Source organism: Bos indicus, chromosome 14 (assembly GCF_029378745.1).
Source record: "Bos indicus isolate NIAB-ARS_2022 breed Sahiwal x Tharparkar chromosome 14, NIAB-ARS_B.indTharparkar_mat_pri_1.0, whole genome shotgun sequence".
Classification (NCBI taxonomy): Eukaryota; Metazoa; Chordata; class Mammalia; order Artiodactyla; family Bovidae; genus Bos; species Bos indicus.
In genome coordinates this window covers 31,218,266-31,239,708 of record NC_091773.1, presented here as the reverse complement: position 1 = coordinate 31,239,708, position 21,443 = coordinate 31,218,266, and the positions used below count along the sequence as shown (strand labels likewise).

The 21,443-nt window shown below is 39.1% G+C and overlaps 1 protein-coding gene across 1 annotated transcript in view; it reads left to right on the top strand.

Moving 5' to 3' along the window:
• Nucleotides 1–6,655: 6,655 nt before the first annotated feature.
• VCPIP1 (valosin containing protein interacting protein 1) overlaps nt 6,656–21,443 on the top strand; it is a 28,440-nt gene continuing 13,652 nt past the window's right edge. Inside the window, exons 1-2 of the mRNA XM_019973748.2 lie at nt 6,656–9,657; nt 19,155–19,241. Coding sequence (XP_019829307.2) covers nt 6,945–9,657; nt 19,155–19,241 — 2,800 coding nt within the window. The 5' untranslated portion in view covers nt 6,656–6,944. The remainder of the gene's footprint in view (nt 9,658–19,154; nt 19,242–21,443) is intronic.

Here is a 21,443-nt window from a genome sequence, read left to right as displayed (position 1 = left end):
AGCAGCCTGTAAGCTGAATAAGCTGTACATTTTGCATCACCCAGCTGTATGTTACTGTGTTTATTACCTTTTTTATAAGTAGTCAATAAAGCCATGCTTGGGCTAGGGTGTTTAAGGGGAATGGTATGGTTGTGCTATGATAATGGTAACAGTAACAATGGAGTTGCTCACTACACAGAAATTCTTCCTGCATTACTAAGTTTAAGGGATGTCCTATTTTTATTAAGTGGAATGATTTCCCTTATGACTTCTAAGGCACAATCTTAAGTAAAATCAAACCTAAAAATCATAGTCTTACTAAGTCTATGTGTGTGTGTGTGTGTGTGTGTGTGTTGGAAGGGAGTATTCAGATGCAAATATTCTGCAATAGAAACATTTGTTAAACCTAGTAGTGGTTTTTATATTATTTTTCTGTACATCCTTGAAAGCTTGAAATATTTTTTTAAAAGGAGGTGTTCATTTTAAATGTTGGACAAGAATAGTTAATGTTATCAAGATTGTTCATGACGTGAATGAATACAGGTTAAGAACTGTGTGCGTGGTAGTATATATAGCACAATGGTCAGAACAACCTAAGGGTCAGTATAGCACAACAGTTGAGTGTACTCTGGAGCTAGACTACTTGGGTGTTAATTATGCTACTTATTGGGCTTCCCTGGTGGCTCAGACAGTAAAGAATCCACCTGCCAATGCGGGAGACCTGGGTTCGATCCCTAGTTTGGGAAGATCTCCTGAAGAAGGGAATGGCTATCCACTCCAGTATTCTTGCCCGAAGAATCCCATAGACAGAGGAGCCTGGTGGGCTAATCTGTGGGGTAACAAACAGTCGGACATGACTGAGCGACTAACACTTTCACTTTCATGGCACTTATTAGCAGTGAGACATTGAGCAAGTTACTGAACTTCTCTGTGCCTCAGTTTCTTCATCTGTAATATAAAAAAGATAACAGTAGTACCTGGCTCATAAGGATGCTGTAAGGATTAACTAAATAAATGTGGATAGCCTGGCACACAGTAAACGCTCAGTGTTAATAGCTATTACGATAAGGCTGAGAACGATACAATTTTGGCTTCTTAAAAAAGGATATCCTCCCTCCATCTTTTATTTTTTTTAAGAAATAAAGGACTTGAACAGTCCATCAAAAATGTTAACAACTGAGAAATCTAATTGATAACAGACTTAATTTTCTTCCTTTAAACATTAATTTTTATTGGAGTAGAATTGCTTTACAATGTTGTGTTAGTTTCTACTGTACAGCAAAATGAATCAGATATACATATTCATCCTCTCCCTTTTGGACTTCCTTCCCATTCAGGTCCCCCACAGGGCATTACATAGAGTTCCCTGTAATTTTCTTCTTTTTTACTTATTTTCTAGACATTCTATGTCAAGTGATTCTTTTTGGACTTAAAACAATAGAAATCAAGACACAAAATCTTGGCTTTGAAACCTTCCCTCAAAGCGCCCTGCAGTCAGGTAACCAGTGATTTTCCAAGTGTGATCTTTGGACAAGTAGCATCAGCAGTACCACAGAACTTGCTAGAAATGTAAATTCTCAAGCTCCAGCCCAGATGTATTCATTCTGGAGTAGAGCCCAGCAATTCATATGTTAGCTTTATATTCAATTCTGAAGCTTGCTAAAAGTTTGAGAATGACTGTGCTAAGGCAAAACATGTGGCTCTATACTTGACCTCTCTCATGTTCATAGTGGTAAGTACTGCCAATCACTCTTCCTCAAATACTCTGCAGCTCTTGTGTACAATGTCTACCCTTGGACATACTTTCTTTGTGAGCCTCTCGAGAACTACTGCTTCTCCGGATCCTCAGTGACTGCCCAGTGATAGAAAATGCAAATGCTTCCTGGAGCCAGGCAGGTAATTTGTCTCAAGAGGGCCTGGTGCATGACCTTAAAGAGTGAAATGCTGGCCACTGTCCAAACACGTCTACATTTTTTGCAAAGTTAAACTGCCTCTGGCCGAACAAAAACACATCTAAGCCAAGGTTGGCTCCTGGCCACCATTTGCACTCTCATGTCTTGGCGAATTCTCTCTCAAATCACTAAGCAGCTATGATGCAGTGGAAAGACTGAGTGTGGAACAAGGAAGAAAACCTTGATTTGAAGCCCAGCTCTGCTAATTGCTAGCTGGGTGGTAATAACGAAAATAATGTTAACTTCTCAGCTTTAAATCTTCTCATCTGTATAATAAAGACAACCCTACTTACCTCATAGGACTGTTTTAAAAATTAAGATAATATACTTAAAACACCTGCCCTATAATAAGTCCTCAGTAAATTTTTCATAGCACTTGCAGTTTTATTTTTGAAATATAATTGATTTGCAATATTGTGCCAATTTGCTGTACAGCAAAGTAAATCAGTTATCCTATTTTGATTATATTCTTTATTCTGCTTGTATTTATGAACAATTTAGTTTAGCCTGCTTATTCTCAATGGACGAGTTTGAGCAAACTCTGGGAGATGGTGAAGGGCAGGGAAGCCTGGTGTACTGCAGTTCATGGGGTTACAAAGAATCGGACATGATTTAGCAGCTGAACAACAATTCATTCTATTGGGGAAGCCCATGGCTCAGCAGTAAAGAATTCACCTGCCAGCGCAGGAGATACGGTTTGATCCTGGGGCCTGGAAGATCCTCTGGAGAAGCAAATAGCAACCCACTCCAGTATTCTTGCTTGGGAAGTCCCATGGACAGAGGAGCCTGGTGGGCTATAGTCCATGGGGTAACAAAGAGTTAGACACGACTTAGCAATTAAACAATAACATTCATTCTATTAGACTTTGAGTTCCTTTGGGATGTTTCTTTGGGACAGGGATTAACTTCTGCAATCTTCTCCTTTTAAGTTCCTATAATACCTACTTCAGTAATTAAGTCCCTCTCACATCCACCCCAAACTTCAACAAAAGCTTGTCAATGTCCAGGGTAGGTATCTGAAGTGACATATTCAATTCTCAGTAGAGATGTACCTTTCATAGACGAAAACATGAGGCCCACTTCTAATAAGCCCCAAAGTTATGCTTCCCTTCTTTTTTCCACATAAAAAAGAACAAACAATGATGATTGTTCCATTGTCAAGTGGAGGCCTCTTGCTCCTTACATTGACCAGGTTTGTTAAAAGCAATACAGGAAGTTTAGAAGTGCCATACTAGAAATTATGAAAAGAAAAAAAAAGAGGGTTTCAAAAAAAAAGAGGTTGACAATTCAGATATAAGTGATGCTGGTAGAAGAGGTGGGTATTAGAACAGCTAACATTAGATCCCAGCTCATTTTTCCCATCTGGAATACTGAGACAAGAATAAGAACTATTATGCATCCTATAATGCAGGTTATTATGCAATTAAGATCATGGCATTAGGGGAAGTGGAAGGACACACGTGTATTGCCTGCACATAAGCAGGTTAGGGGCTTTCTGCACTCCTATGATTTTATGTTTTGTCCTAACAATCTTCTTCTTACTTTATAGGTATCCATGCCTAAGTGCCTGTAAAGAATTCACATATTGGATTTGGCCTGGTTAATATAATTTAATACACAACATATAATAATTTTAATATATTATTTATGTTAGCTTTCTTTGCATAAATGATGAACTTTGTGTCTATGCTGCTGCTGCTGCTAAGTCACTTCAGTCGTGGCCAACTCTGTGCGACCCCATAGACGGCAGCCCACCAGGCTCCTCCGTCCCTGGGATTCTCCAGGTAAGAACACTGAACTGGGTTGCCATTTCCTTCTCCAATGCATGAAAGTGAAAAGTGAAAGTGAAGTCGCTCAGTCGTGTCCGACTCTTAGCAATCCCATGGACTGCAGCCCACCAGGCTCCTCCATCCATGGGATTTTCCAGGCAAGAGTACTGGAGTGGGGTGCCATTGCCTTCTCCATTGCATCTATAGACTCATTAAATAAATGACTTTCAGGTTAAATGATCTCATTTTAGAATTGCTTGAAAATTTACCTCCTCTCCCTCCCATTAACTATGCTTTAATCCAGGGTATTTCTATTCTTTTCTTTCAAAATTATAACCCTTAAACACAGGACAACTATGATAACAAATGGGTTTAGATATCAAATTTAGTTTTGGAAGTTTGTTTCTAACTAATCTAGGTTCCATATGGATAAAGAAACACTGGACCAGTCCAATGGATTATGATTGATAAGCCAGTTTTCAGTAGGGAAGAAGTAGTTATTTTGTGAAGGCACAATTTAGAATGAAATATTCAGATGCAATTTTTAAAAATTTCATTTCACATCAACAAGGAAAATGTGACTTGGTGATGCTGACATGAAAGTGCAGGACAATGTTAGAACTGCACACTGGCATTATCTTTCTTGTTCACCTAGGCTTTCATCATGTTGTTGCTGTTTAGTTGCTAAGTCATGTCCGACTCCTTGTGACCCCATGAACTGCAGCAGGCCAGGCTTCCCTGGCCTCCACTATCTCCTGAAGTTTGCTCAAACTCACGTCCATTGAGTCAGTGATGATATCCAACCATCTCATCCTCTGTTGTCCCCTTTTCCTCTTGGCCTCAATCTTTCCTGGCATCAGGGTCTTTTCTAATGAGCTGGCTCTTTGCATCAGGTGGCCAAAGTATTGGAGCTTCAGCATTGGTCATAAGAAAAATATAATTTCACCACAGGTGTAACTTCTCTGTCACAGGAGAAAATAATTTCCATTTAAAAGGCATATCTAATTTCTCACCTTAGAACTAAAAATCAGTTCCAAGAACTTTTGTGTAGTGTACCACCAAACTACTGTTAAAATAGAAATAAACAGTTTCCTGCATGAATCAATTCTTTAAGAAAAACTTTATTGAAGATTATTCCCTTTAAGTTAAGTAACATTATCTCTCTTATACAGAGATACCATTATTTTTGCACAGGCCAGGTAGAATTGAGCAAGAAAATAATTAACATTTAAAGGATTTCTAAAATGCATTTCTTTAGAAGAAAATTGTGGATAATAATTAGTGAAAGTCAGTACTAATACCTTTTAGGAATGTCTAGTTTATAGACAATTCATTTCAAAGCATCAAATTTTATTTATTCAGAAAAACCTAATGTGGTAAATATAGCCTTGGCAGCTACAGAAAACTCGAATGGGGTCATGGACTGTACTGATCTATCTGTTTTGTGCCAAATGTTTCAGAAGTTTTGAGGTGGTGCACTTATCTAAGGTTTCAGAAAGCAAGAGTTTCCAGAATGATAAGGGAAAGGGGCTGACTGTACAATATTCAAAAAAATACTAGCTTTCAATTAATATATGGATGTGTTTTCCATGAGGAGACAGTTTCCTAGCACATAGTAAACATCCTTACAGCCCCTTGAGTCACTAAGAGGAGATCCTGAGGCCTAACAAAAGGTCTGGGCTTAAAAGTTTCTTTTTTCTCTTACAAGAAGTGGTATAAAAAGCACTCTCTGGATCTGAGAGATCCTGGTGATTTGACTTTGGACAAGTAACTTAATTCCTTCTAGTCTGTTTCTGTAAATGGAGTCAACAATATCTGGCAGAGGAGTTACAGGAGTGTGGGTGGGATGATCTGTGTGATCATGTTATGTAAATTATAAAGCCATAAGTGACTAAAAGGTAGTTATTATTTTGTACAAGACTGGCCTAACCTTTCCTGCCTATGTCCCTTGTCTGTAAAATGGGTACAGACCAAGGTCTGAGAGCTCCTGAACTTGAGCAAGTCACTTCCTTTTCGGAAGTGTTTCCTAGCAAGGTTATTATAACATTATGAAGATCAAATGTTATCGTGTATGTAAATGCTATGACAAACATATACCAAGAACGTAATAAATGATAGCTGTTATTACTTTCTGAGGGTAAGGAGCAAACAAAACTACTTAAAAGACTTTGGATATGTACTTAAATTCTGTACACATCTAAGATATTTTTATTTGCACTGTAAACTGCAAAGACGTACATGGAACGAGGAAACAAATGGCGTCTGTGCTTCCCAATGAGGGGGGGAGGGAATGCAGAAAAGGGGACTCAAGAGCCTCAGCGGCTTGTAATAGAGGCGGGAATGAGAAGGAGTGTGACAGAAAAAAAAATTAAGTAACACTCCGAGAATCAATTCACTATTCTCCCCCTTTTTCTCTTATGACCTCCAGCCTTGATTAGACCATTTCACTCAACTTCCCAGCCCGCCATGTCGCTGGACATTTATTTACTGTACCTTCTTCACTGAGAGCCTTTCATTCCCCTCCCCTTCTAGGAGCCGTGAACTTCAGACCCTCTGCTTCCGACACCCATTCCCTTTAACTCTGTTTTTAACCAAGCTTCCCTGCATCCTTCCCTCCGCCTAAGGGGGAAGTGAGCTTGATCGCACCGCACGGCATCCTAGGAAATGTGGTCTCTCATACTCATTTTGCTTGGGCCTTAGAATGGGGACGACGACAAAAGAGATTGAGCTAGAACTACAACTTCCGGAAGGCAACGTGAGTGAGTCTCTTCCTGTCTGCCCCCATTCCTATTGCTTTCCTCTTCCTCCTCTCTGCGGGCACCGAACCGCTTTGCCTCACGGTACTTGTAGTTCTTTGTGGACCAAAGCTCCTAGTACTTGATGGTCAGGCGAGAGGCTGAAAGACTCTAATTCCCAGAGGGCAGAGCGAAAGCTGCGCCTGCGCAGTCTCAGAGAGGGCGTGTATGTCTGTGTGTCTGAGGGAGAGAGAGCGAGAGTGAGTGAGTGTGAGTGCGGGGTAGGGTGGTGGCCGTTACGTTCGGGGCAACGGCTACGGCAGTGGAGAAGTAAGAAGAGAAACAACGTCCGGCGCTTCCGCCTTCGCTTAGGAGGAGGAGGAGCTGGTAGGGAAAGGAAAGTGATTCGCCTTGGGCCTGGACGAGACCGAGTCGGGCCGGCGGGGGTCTGGGCTATGAGCCTTTGAGGGTCGCTTGGGACGCGGAGCGAGACTCGAGAGCCGAGAGCTATGTCTCAGCCGCCGCCGCCGCCTCCGCTGCCGCCGCCGCCGCCTCCTCCAGAGGCTCCGCAGACTCCGCCGTCTCTGGCAGCGGCGGCGGCGGCGACTCCGGGGGGGCTTTCGAAGCGGAGAGACCGGAGAATCCTCTCTGGGAGCTGCCCGGATCCGAAGTGCCAGGCGCGTCTGTTCTTCCCGGCCTCCGGTTCCGTCAGCATCGAGTGTACCGAGTGCGGACAGCGGCACGAGCAGCAACAGCTGCTGGGGGTGGAGGAGGTGACCGACCCGGACGTAGTGCTTCACAACCTGCTGCGGAACGCGCTGCTCGGGGTGACGGGGGCACCCAAGAAGAACACAGAACTGGTAAAGGTGATGGGCCTTTCAAACTACCACTGCAAACTGCTGTCGCCCATATTAGCTCGCTACGGAATGGACAAACAGACCGGCCGGGCTAAGCTGCTCCGGGACATGAACCAGGGCGAGCTGTTCGATTGCGCTTTGCTGGGTGACCGCGCCTTCCTCATCGAACCGGAGCATGTCAACACGGTGGGCTATGGCAAGGACCGCTCCGGAAGCCTCCTGTATTTGCATGACACCCTCGAGGACATCAAGCGGGCCAATAAAAGTCAGGAATGCCTCATTCCCGTGCATGTGGACGGGGATGGGCACTGCCTGGTGCATGCTGTGTCCCGGGCCCTAGTGGGCCGAGAGCTCTTCTGGCATGCCTTGAGAGAGAATCTTAAACAGCACTTCCAGCAGCACCTGGCCCGGTATCAAGCGCTGTTCCATGACTTCATTGATGCTGCTGAGTGGGAGGACATTATCAACGAGTGTGACCCTCTGTTTGTACCGCCTGAGGGGGTTCCCTTGGGCCTGCGGAACATCCACATATTTGGCCTCGCCAATGTGCTTCATCGCCCTATTATTTTGTTAGATTCGCTCAGTGGCATGAGAAGCTCTGGTGATTATTCAGCCACCTTTCTGCCAGGGCTCATCCCTGCAGAGAAGTGCACCGGCAGAGATGGTCATTTGAACAAACCAATCTGTATCGCTTGGAGTAGCTCTGGTAGAAACCATTATATCCCCTTGGTAGGCATAAAAGGGGCTGCTTTGCCCAAACTGCCTATGAATTTGCTTCCTAAAGCATGGGGTGTGCCTCAGGACCTCATTAAGAAGTACATCAAACTTGAGGAGGATGGTGGTTGCGTTATTGGAGGAGACAGAAGTTTGCAGGATAAATACTTACTTCGGCTTGTTGCTGCTATGGAAGAAGTCTTTATGGACAAGCATGGTATCCATCCTAGTTTGGTGGCTGATGTCCATCAGTATTTCTACAGGAGGACCGGGGTGATAGGAGTTCAGCCTGAAGAAGTCACAGCAGCTGCTAAAAAAGCAGTAATGGATAATCGCCTTCACAAATGTTTGCTCTGTGGTGCCCTTTCTGAACTTCATGTTCCTCCAGAGTGGTTGGCTCCGGGAGGGAAACTGTATAACTTGGCAAAAAGTACTCATGGACAGCTGAGGCCTGACAAAAATTATAGCTTTCCCTTGAACAATTTGGTTTGCTCATATGATTCAGTGAGAGATGTCCTGGTACCAGACTACGGCTTGAGTAACCTGACAGCTTGTAATTGGTGCCATGGCACATCTGTGCGAAGAGTTAGAGGAGATGGATCTATTGTGTATTTGGATGGGGACAGAACTAATTCCAGGTCCACTGGTGGCAAATGTGGTTGTGGATTCAAACATTTTTGGGATGGGAAAGAGTATGACAATCTACCAGAAGCTTTTCCTATTACTTTGGAATGGGGTGGAAGAGTGGTCAGAGAAACAGTGTATTGGTTCCAGTATGAAAGCGATGCATCTTTGAATAGCAATGTGTATGATGTTGCGATGAAACTTGTTACCAAGCACTTTCCAGGTGAATTTGGGAGTGAAATCTTAGTTCAGAAAGTTGTCCACACTATATTGCATCAGACTGCCAAAAAGAATCCTGATGATTATACTCCTGTAAATATAGATGGTGCTCATGCCCAAAGATTTGGAGATGTACAAGGACAAGAGTCGGAGTCCCCGCTCCCAACTAAAATTATTCTTACTGGACAGAAAGCGAAAACTTTGCACAAGGAGGAGTTAAACATGAGTAAAACTGAAAGAACTATTCAACAGAATATTACGGAACAGGCTTCTGTAATGCAGAAACGGAAAACAGAGAAGTTAAAACAAGAACAGAAGGGGCAGCCCAGGACTGTTTCTCCCAGTACTGTTCGTGATGGCCCATCCTCTGCACCTGCCACCCCTACCAAGGCTCCCTATTCGCCAACCACTTCTAAGGAGAAAAAGATCCGAATCACAACTAATGATGGACGGCAGTCCATGGTTACACTTAAGCCTTCAACAACCTTTTTTGAACTTCAGGAAAGCATAGCCAGAGAATTCAACATTCCGCCATATTTACAGTGTATTCGATATGGCTTTCCTCCTAAAGAGTTAATGCCACCCCAGGCAGGAATGGAAAAGGAGCCAGTTCCTTTACAGCATGGTGACAGAATCACAATCGAGATTCTGAAAAGTAAAGCCGAAGGGGGTCAGTCTGCTGCTGCCCACTCGGCCCACACTGTGAAACCAGAAGACAGTGCTGTCACCGGCAGACTGTCATCTAAGGAGCTTCAGGAGCAAGCTGACAAAGAAATGTACTCCTTGTGTCTTTTAGCAACGTTAATGGGTAAGATTGGCTTAACTCAGATGGTGTTTCGTAACTGTGAGTGTAATATACTTTTTCTCATGTCTTTGTAGAAAAAAATCTGGTCAACGTAAAAACTGATTATATATTTTAGAAGAAAATTCTTTTCTTTCGTTTTTTGACAGTGGATAGATGTTAGTGTGATTCTCTATTGAGTAAATCCTGGGAAAACATAACTAAGAAAGTGAAAGTAGTCCCTTACTGTCACCAGATTATTTAAGTGTAATGTATTGCTTGTCATTTTTTAAAAATCATAGTGTGATGGCTCCATTTACAGCCTTTTTCATTTTTTACCCCTTTGGCTCTTTTGAGCATGTACACCTTGTCCCTTGTCATTTATTTTTAAATTTCATTTTCTTGTATGTCATGTGATTTCAGCACTTCCTGTTTGATGAATTGCAGTTTCTGGGTTACATGCTCACTGCACTCCCACCTAATAATCTCTCATCCATTTCCTATTCTCCCTTTCCCAGTCCATCAGCTTTTTCTTATTTGTACATCGGGATTTGTGTTTTAAATAATTTGCTCAGTGACTCTTTGCCATCAGTTATAATGAACTATTACATTATAACTCGTGGAAAACATAATAAACAGAGGTAGATGTTAATGGGATTCCTTAAGAAGCATTTCTTTTTAATAATTCAACACAAATTAAAGGAAAATATATTGTCAACCAAATAGGTGATTTAAAGCTTTAAATGATTTGGGAAATGATCCAATGGTGTACTTTATACATTATTTTTATTGGCTAATCTTTGTTTTTAAATTACTGTTAGTATGCTTTATTGAGGCTTAAAGTAGAAGTAAAACTGAAATATATTACATATTACAGGGGCCTTATTTTTGCTGAGATGAGATCTTTCAAGTAAAAAAGTGATCTGGGTGTTTTTTGTCTTTTCTAAGAGTACTAAATATCAGTGAATTGGGCCTTGACCTTCCAAAATGAAGATAATTTATTTCTGGCTTAAGTTTGGGGGCCTAGTTAATAGGGGATCTATTAATAGGGGATCTATCTACGCAAATTTATAACAATATTGCTGACTTTATTTTGTCAGACGTAATTATTGAATTGGGGGATATGTCAAGAAATGTACTTACTAGGGGCACTTTACGTTTTTCTGTCTTTTAAGAGTTTTTAGTTTATTGGAGACCGTGTGGAGTAAAGGAAAGTAAAGGAAAGAGAGTAAAGATTGTGATTTCTGGAGTCAGAAAGTCCTACAATTTGAATTCTGGCTTCAGTACTTGTTAACTTAGTGGTTTTAGGCAAGCTGCTTAACTGCTCAGGTCTTCAGTTGCCTCCTGTACACAGGATTACCTCTTGTAGTTGATACTTAGGTAACAGTTGTGTACTCCCAGAACTCTGTAAATTAAATAATACCAGCACAGAATGGGTAAACTTAGATGTATGCATGTTTTAAAAAAACCGTAATCTCCAGAGACTGGTCAGGAAAAGAGGTCTTTCTCAGTAGAAGAGGATGTGGCTCATGTCCAGCCTTGGATGCTCAGCACCTTGTATAGTGCCCGGCAGGTAGTAGGCACTTTGGAAGGTTTTTTGATTGAATTAAATAGATGACATTAACATAGCTAAAGAAAGGCTGTGTCAGCAGAAATGGAATGGATGGTCAGCATTGAACATTGAAAAACAGTTGAAAAGCAGAATTTGGCACTGTTTATACAGTGCTGTACAAAGGAGAAAGATGTGTCAACTGGGGCTCATGAAAATTCTGGTAACTGAAAGGTAATCTCTGTTGAGGGGCAGGACTATTTGATCAGTCCTTACCCTGGCCTGGCTGAAAAATCTGTATCCCTTTACCGATTCCATAGTCATCAAGCTTCTAGTCTAATCACTCATTTAGCTTCCTGATGTAAGTATTGATGTGGAGGTGACAGTGAGGTGAGGCTTGTATTCATTTGGAGGTTATGTTCTCCATGGAGATTAAAAATGCAGTGGCACCGGTGAGATTATGATCAGTAGTCTAAAATTCTGGCCAGCATAATAATATATCACTATTTCATAATGAAAATTAGTAAAATATAATTCTTGTTTACGATTAGTCACTTTTTGAGTTTGAATTGAGGTTTCTGGACCTTAATGTCTGAGTACTGGACTGTGGACCGCAAGGAATTGACTAAGATGATGTCTTCTTGTTAATGATCTCTTCTCTTTCCACCTTTGGCATTTATGTTGCTGACCTTAAAAACCCACACATTTCATAAACTCTCCCACTTCTACTCCTGACACAGAATTTAAGCAGAGTGCTTTGCTAATTTTATGGTGGTGTCACTTGACTTTCTGCTTTAAAGTACGAAAACAGTGCCTGGCCCGTATATTAGTGCCTCTGTAAGCATTAGTTTTCTACCTCTAATTCTCTCATAACTGTATTTGAATTATGTAGAAGATACTCTCTTTATTTGGTCATGCTGTGGGACTTGTGGAATCTTAGTTCCCCAACCAGGGATTGAACTTATGCCCTCGACAGTGGAAGCACGGAGTCCTAACCACATTACTGCCAGGGAGTTCCTGGGAAGATTTTCTTAAAAGTGCTAGTTTGTAAAAAATCTCAATATGGGGATAGCTAAGTAAGTACGCACAACCTTATGTGAATGAGTGCCGGGAACTCTTGATGTTTAGATTGGAGAGAGCTGGAAAATGGGAAATGACAGGGTTTACTAAGAAAATTGTAAATTTCAAAGTGCAGAAATTGTGAATTACCATGTGTTAGTTTAGCAAATAGCTCATCAAGTTTTCTGCTGTTCGAATAGCTGGCTCCTTCTCATTTAGGTGAGGCTTTGATACCACTTTCTTAAAAGAGGTTTCCTCCTGACCACCTTACCCAAGGGTAAGGGTTTCAGGGACCTTTGCTAAGCCACTCCAAGTAGGTTCCCTCTGTTATGGCACCCTGTTCATTTCCCTCATAGCACCTGTTACAAGTTTTCCTGATTTTATATGTTGGTTTACTTACTACCCTATCACCTAGTACTGGCCCTCCACTTTCTAGGTGCTAAGTACATGCTTGTTGAATGAATGAATGCAGATCCTTTCAGCAAAATGTCTGCTATGAGCGAGACTGTGCTGTAGATACAAAGATAAATCAGACATGATCCTTGCCTTCCATAAATTTACCTGTAGGGTCTCAACTGAGGACTTCCCATACTTTTATAGCTTTCATTTATAATTTTTATATATAAAGAAAAAGGAAGCTGGAGACCTGTTGATGAAAGCCATAAAGATATAAATGTGTGTATGTATGTATAATGATTGTGTATCCTTATTAAATAGGCTGACTTCTTGATAGCCAGAGACATGTGGTTTTTCTATTGTTTTTTTAAGTAGGATATTTATTAAATAGAATTTATATTTCTTGTTTGTATCAAGACAGTGAGTGCATCAGTCTTTTGCTCAGTTCATGGAACTTGTCACTTTGAATCTAATGATGTTAGTTAAAAATGAAATAACAGTGTTCTTACCTGTAATATTTCACAGATTTTAATCTTCTTTATCCAGACCACTTGGACGTTATTAAACAATTTTTACACTGTTCTCTTCATTATTTATACAATATGTGAGTAACTGTAACTCTGGCTTTGCAAAGGCCAGCTTTTTGTGGTAGATATGACAGACAGTACATCATCCACTGTAAAGACTAGGCTAATTTCTTTTTTCTTAGTATTATATTCCACAAAACTTTTCATTAATTTTCTTTTTCAAGAGATAAAGAGATTTGTGAAAAATAGTTGGTCAGTTTTATACATATGTTGTCAGAGTTGCTTTGATGGAATTAAGCTACTTGTTATATTTACTCCACTTTACTGCGAAGGTTAGCATCCTTTCAGGAGTTGAGAAACTACTTTCTATCTTCCTGAAAGAATGGCATGAGTTTTTAATATACAAGTTTAAATTACACAGCTTTTTTTTTTTTACACAGTTTTTCATAATTTCATAGTACTTCTTGATGTTGTAGTTGCCTTGGGTATTTTCAGAATTGCACCTGGTATTTAGACACTTATTTTTAAGATGACTTGGAGTCTGAATATCATTATTGCTTCTTGAATTTTTTCTTCAAATATTGGGTGAAGGACACTTTCAAATCTAGATAGTACTTAATGCATCTATTATGCTTAACATACTATCAGATAACTTTTCTAATTGATTTATAAACATCATATTTCTAATGGGGGAACAGTTATAAAATTGAATAAAAGGAATGTATATAGATGTATCTTAAGGTAAATATGTATATTATAAATGGTGATTTTTATAATATACTTTGAAGATTAAGTTAAACATGATTCTGTTTCTTTTTTTCTTCATATTTTTTCAATTATAATATTACTTTTAAAAATTCAAAGAACTCAAGTATGTAGGGAGTAGAATACAGTAGTTCTCTTAAACACTTGTACTCCCCAGAGACTCAGACTCTGTATGTTTGTGTACACACTTCCACACAGTTAGGTTTGTGTGCATGTATGTGTGTGATAAATATAGCTTTTAATGCTGATGATTACACTGAGAAGACGCATAAGGGATTGAGTACAAGGAGAGAAATAAGCATGCCTTTCTTAGAAATGATTTTGACAGTTAGTAAAGTAGATGGTGGCTCAGGTGGTAAAGCATCTGCTTACAATGCGAGAGACCCAGGTTTGATCCCTGGGTCAGAAAGATCCCCTGGAGAAGGAAATGGTAACCCCCTCCAGTATTCTTGCCTGGAAAATCCCATGGATGGAGGAACCTGGTGGGCTACAGTCCATGGGGCTGCAAAGAGTGGGACAGGACTGAGCAACTTCACTTCCATTTTTCTTTCAAGGTAGATACAATTTTAGATGGCAGAATCTGGAGGAAGGGTAGAGAGATGGCAACAACTTTTTCAGCTAATGAACACCTTTAGAATTTTTTCTAGTAGAAACAGCCCCATGTTCCTAGTTTAAATGTATATTTTGGTCAGTTTACTTTATGGTAATAGGTATTTGAGTTCAGAATTAACTTAGATATTTGGGGAGGGGGGACTCTAAATAGTATTTCAAAATTGATTTTGTTTTTCTTTTTATAATAACTATATTTCACATATATGTTAGATTTTAAAATCTTACTTGCTTTATAAATTGCCAAGTAGAAACTTCAAATTGCCTTTTTAAATATCTAAAGTTAGAAAATTGGAATGATGACCTTTTAAACTCACTTTTAGCCTCATTATTTTGTTGTTAGTGATTAACTGATTTTTTTCTAAAATCTAGAAAAAAATCATTTAAATATAATTTAACATATTTTTAAAATTTTATTTCTTTTTAAAGAGGAAGAAAATTAGACAACCAAAGGGAAAATCATCCATACTATCACTGCCATATATAATAACTGTTGTCAGGTAGGAGAATTAAAGATTATTAGGAAAGATTTGAGGAAGACAGCATATGAACAGAGGTTTTCTATGGTTGTGTTATAGACTTTTTTGTACAGTTATGCACAGTATGTTCAATGTAAGTATTTTACTGTTGTACTATGAAGAAGCAGCTGAATTAAAATAAGTGGAGGCTATCAGAAGAATGTGAATTAACATTTGGTAGATGCTTTACCAGACTAGTCCTCTTCTCTAAGAATTTGCATTCCAGTGAAATAGTAGAAAGTAATTCTACCTGCCCCCCGCTTTTTTTTTAAAGATTACTCTTTTAGCAGTTTTCAAATACAGTATTATTAACTATGGTCACCATGATATACGTTACATTACTGTGATTTATTTATTTTTTAACTCCAAATTTGTACCTAAAAGTCTTTAGCTTTGTTTTTGCTATGATTTTATTAAATTCATGAAGAGGTATACAGATAGTACCATTAGTTAACATTTTATCCATATAGCATTATAGAACAGTTGTCATTATAGTGCTTAAGCTAAGTTTTTTCATGGACTCCTCTCAGGCATTATTAATACTATTTATTCATTACATGAATTCTAAGTGCTCCTGTCTCTGCAGCATTGTGCCAGGCCCTGGAAGTAGAAAGTCGAATGGGCCACTGACCTTTTCCTGACTCTGAAAAGCTTCTGATATAGAAAGGGAAACAGAAAAGTTAACTGAGTCAACCTGCCTTGTGATCAAGGGCTGTGGTGTTCATAACATAGGAGCAGCAAGAAAGGAACTTCCCTACCCACCACTGAAGAATCCTACAGGAAGTGACACCTAAGTTGAGTTTTAAAGAATGCATAGCTATTATTGGCCTTTGGGGAAATACAGCAGTTTGGTGGTTTGCTTTGTAGAAATCAAGATTTAATGAGAGATGTGAGGGAGAGTGAGGACAAGGAATCTTAGGCTGACTTATATGCCATGAAAAGGAACTAGACCTTTTGCCTTATTATATGGGGGAACCATTAAAGGTTTCTGAAGGCTGTGTGGAGGAGGGACTTGGGGAGAAGATTAGAGTGGAAACCAAGGATGAGGCAGTGGCAGCCCTTCAGGCAGGAGACAGGCCTAAACCAGGGTAGTTCTAGAAGGGATGCGAACTGTCTGTGACTGATGGGAGACTTATGCTGTGTCACAGTTCCTTCTTTCTGATCTCTGATCCCTTTCCTTGGTTCTTAGAAACATGACTTCAGTGGAAGTGTATATATTAACACCAAAGGAAATAATTTGCCTTTCTTTTTCTTCCAATCAGTCGTTGATGCTGTGGGTTTCTATAAGGAGAGTGTGTTGATGGTTATGCCAAATTTGTTCTAACATGATTTGACCTTTAGTAGCGGTTTAGTTCTGAGAAGGCAATGGCGACCCACTCCAGTACTCTTGCCTGGCAAATCCCATGAACCAAGGAGCCTGGTAGGCTGCAGTCCATGGGGTCGCTAGGAGTCGGACATGACGAGGCAACTTCACTTTCACTTTTCACTTTCATGCATTGGAGAAGGAAATGGCAACCCACTCCAGTGTCCTTGCCTGGAGAATCCCAGGGACGGAGGAGCCCAATGGGCTGCCGTCTATGGGGTAGCCCAGAGTTGGACACGACTGAAGTGACTTAGCAGCAGCAACGGTTTAGTAACCGTGGAAAGAGTATAAGCTGTAGAATGTACCCAGGATTCAAATCCAGGCTTTGCCACTTAATGGCTATTTGATCTTGGAAGAATGATTTACACTCTCTTAGCTTGTCTCTTCTGTGAAATAGGGCTCAGTTGTGAGGAGAAAATGAAGCCATGTGAGGTGCCTGCTCAGAGCTGAGTGGTGGTGGTTGTTTAGTCGCTAAGCCGTGTCCGACTCTTGTGCCCCCATGGACTGTAGCCCACCAGGCTTCTCGGTCAGTGGAATTTTCCAGGCAAGAATACTGAAGCAGGTTGCCATTTCCTCCTCCAGGGGATCTTCCTGACGCAGGGATTGAACCAGCAGCTCCTGAGGCTCCTGCATTTCAGGGAGATTCTTTACTACTTGAGCCATCTGGGAGGAATTTAGATGGTATCTGCCCTTTCCTTAAAGCAATAGAGTATGCATACTGACTGGGGCCATATAGTCTGAAGGGGGTGAAACTTGGTTCTTGGGGGAGGGTAAAATAAATCTTACTCTATTTAATGAAACAAGTGTAAGATATATACATAATACATAACCAGATAAACAGTGTGTCTGTAGTATTCAGATGTCATTAGGAAGGCAGATTAGGAAAATAATGTCTAAAAAGAATCCTTAGGGAGATGACGAAAACACAGGGTTGATAAGCACTTCAGTAGAATTCTTTCTTTTTAGAGTTCTGCCTGCTAAGTAAGGAATCATTGGGTTTATAAAGTAGTATTAAGACATCATTTTTCTTACTAGTATTTGGGTGGTCAGTTCTGAGCAGTTTATTATTTTGGCACCTGTTTAGTTTCCGACCCTGGGTCGGGAAGATCCCCTGGAGAAGGAAATGACAACCCACTCCAGTACTCTTGCCTGGAAAAATCCCTGGACAGAGGAGCCTTGTAGGCTACAGTCCATGGGGTCGCAAAGAGTTGGACATGACTCTGAGCGACTCATGAGCGACTTCACTTCACTTCTAGATTCGGACCAAATAATTAAGTGCTACCATATAATTTTTGATACATTTTGATATTCTAGAATATTTGACAATTGATATCCTAGAGTATTTTATAAAATACTAAGTACATTTAAGATAACGTTGATAATAACTAAATGAAAGGTTACCACCGGAGAAATAATCCAAGTAAAGTTCAATGATAAATTCAGCAGTCAGAACTTCTGACAGAGTTGTTAACATTCTGTATTTGGGGTTTCTTATTAATATTCAAAATTTTAAATTAAACTTCTGTGTTCACCCTTAAATATTGCCATATTCTGGTTGCACTGTATCATTAGTGAATGAAGTGTTTATGTGTAAGTAAATGTTCTAATTAACTGAAACGCTAAGTGGCTGAGGCTTTTTATATATTTTAGGCTTTGTTGTACACTTTAAACTTTATACTTTCACCAACTCCCTTGCAGATTCATATTCCTGTTTATGAATGTGGAAAGGGGTTAGAGCTCTGAGAGATTGTAGGTACAGAATGCTTAACTCACATTATCATAACCTCCATTCAAAGCTCAGATCCAACAGTATTGTCTTCTAGTAGAAATCAACTTTATAAAGTCTTGAGTATAAAAGCAGTACATATACTTTATCAGATTAGAAAATAATGAAACCACACACACAGAAAAACCATATTCCACAAACCAAAATAACTTTTATGTTCCTTCCATTCTTTGTTAACTTCCTGGATAGTGGTTATCATTCTTAACTTTTTATTTGAAACTTCTTATTGATAATAGGCACTTCAAAGGGTGTTTTTGAAAAATATGTTTCTGTGAAATGGTGGTTTGCTTGTGGCTATTTTGTGGGCTTCTGATATTTATTCTAAATCTCATCATTCCCCCCCAGCAAATTTCTGTTTTAAAAAGTCAACTTTGGAACAACAAAATACATTAATTACTTATCTTCAGTCTGCCTATTTACTTTACTCCCTAGCCCTTTCCATCTGCTTTTATTAGTTTTTACATAAATATAGAATATATTTTTATATTCTACTTTAAAAACATAAATATCTTTCAGTAACCATTTCTGTCGTTCTAGTCCATAGTTGCGTACTAGTTTACTTTAAACTGGATTGAGTCTTCATGTATATTTTGTTTAATATGCCCAGTATTGACTCATGCAGTTTTAAAGTCATTTTTGAATCAGTTCCTGTGTTTAAAAACTGGGAGAATTGACATTAGAAATTTGGATTTCTGGCTTCTCTTAAAATGCCATTTGTTCTTGAACCATTGGACCTATATTCTTCTGTGACAGCACTTGGCAATGGCTGTCGCATTTAGAGGGGCCATAGTCCCTCATTCCACATTGCTCCCTAAATGGTATATTATACTAGACTGCATTGCTTATTTAGAATATCTGCCTTACAATCTCTGTTTGAGGCTCATCCATATTAAAGCAAGCCTGGGTTGAACTCTCTGGTTTTCTGCTAATACTGTATCTTTTTATTTTACAGGAGAAGATGTATGGTCTTATGCAAAAGGTCTTCCTCACATGTTCCAGCAGGGTGGCGTATTCTACAATATTATGAAGAAAACCATGGGTATAGTTGCTTTCTGACTTTATTCTTGGATAATATCTCCACTCAAGCTATTATAAGGTTTTAAGAAAGTTCAGATAATATTCTTCTAAAATGATTTCCAATGTTAGGGTATATATTCTTCTGTATCAGTCTGCCTAGTTAGAATGAATTATTATCCTGATATGATCAACTATGTTTTCTGCTATAATATTACTAAAAAATCTCCTATCACTTTCTTTTTCATATTTTCTCATTTAAATTGTAGAATTAGAGGCCAGTTTATTTATAGTGCTAGTGTCCATCCCAGAATCAGATAATGCAGCATTTTGTTGTTGTTGTTGTGTTGGACTCTGATACTATATACCTCAGTATTTTCTGACATCTAGGAAATAATTCACTTTACATTTAACTTCTTTTCACATTGTGTATGTATTGTTTATAAAGATATGTGCAAGTGTGTAACTTATCTTCAGAGTTTTAAGGTGTTAAGAGAGAGATTGCTAGTGTGTATGTTTAGACACCATACGTTTTTTCAAAGATTTAATGTGAATGCTTTTGGCTTCTGACTTTTATCAGTCTGGCTTTCTCACTTTGTTACCTGCCTGACCTCTTTAGACCAAGTGCATAATCTCTATTTTATGTTTTTTCTTTCTCATGTACTTTTTTTTCCTTGTTAAAAAAACAAAACCCAATTTGGCTGTTGTAGAAATGTTCACACATATAAAAGTAGTAAGAATAATGTAATGAACCCCTATTTACCTACCACCCAGGTTCAGTAATTATCAGTACATTTTTATCCATCCCCTCTCAAATGGACTGTTTTAGAATAAATCTCAGACATAATTTCATCTGTAAGACTTCAGTATGTATTTCTAAAAGTAAGAACTCATTTTTTTTTTTAACCTTAATACCATTATCACATCTAAAAGATATGAACAATAGTTTTTAAAATATCACCAGGCAGTATTTAAATTTCCTTGATTTTTGATTGTTTGAAAAAAAATGTTTTTTTCTTTTGATTTATTGAATCAGGGACCAGAAAATGGCCAGTTGGCTTGCTTCTTTCCTCCCTCGCTCCCTCCCTTTCTTTGACAAGATAATTGAAACATAATTTGCATATAATAAAATTCATCCTTTTTAGGTATATGGGCATGTGAATTTTGACAAACATAGGCAGTCATATAATCACTACTACACTTAATATATAGAATATTTCCACTATTCCAAAAAGTTGCCTTGTGCCCTTCTAATTAATCCCTTACCTCTATCCCTAGCCCTGACAGCCACTGATTTGATTTCTGTCCCTATTTGTTTTCCTTTTTCATATCACCATATAAATAGGGCCATATAGTTTAATCTTTTGTGTCTGGCTTTTTGATTGAACATGGGGGTTGGCAGGCTACTGCCTGTGGGCTATTTCAGGCTCACTGCCTGTTGTATATAAAGTTTATTAAAACACAGCCACTCTTATGCTTACATAGGACTGCTTTCACAGTGCACTGGCAGAGTTGAATAGTTGTGACAAAGACTATATGGTCTACAAAACCTAAAATATTTATCATCTTGCCTCTTTACAAAAAATTTTTGTTAATTTCAATTTTTAATGTAATGCTTGAGATCCATCTGTCTGGGTGCATGTATTAATAGGTTATTCATTTTTGTTTATTTTTTTATTGCTGCGTAGTATTCCACTGTGTGTATATATCACATTTTAAAAATCCTATGACCAGTTGAAGGACATTTAGTTTGTTTTTAGTTTTGGACTTCTGTGAAGAAAGCCACTAAAAACATTTGTGTACAGGTCTTTGTGTGAACAGATGTTTTCAGTTTTCTTTGATAAATACTAAATACCTAGGAGTGGGATTGCTGAGTCATGTGGTAAGTATATGCTCATCTTTATAAGAAATTTCCAGATCATTTTCCAAAGTGACTGGGTCATTTTGTATTCCTTCAGCACTTGGTAGTATTAGTGTTTATTTTTAAAACTATTCTAAAAGATTTATATTATTCTCTCATAATGGTTTTAATTTGCATTTCTCTAATAACTGATGATACTGAGCATCTTTTTGTGTACTTATTTGTACTGTGCTGTGCTTAGTCACTCTGTCATGTCCGACTCTTTGCAACCCCATGGGGATTATTCTCCAGGCAAGAATACTGGAGTAGGTTGCCATGCCGTCCTTCAGGGGATCTTCCGAACCCAGGTCTTCCACATTGCAGGTG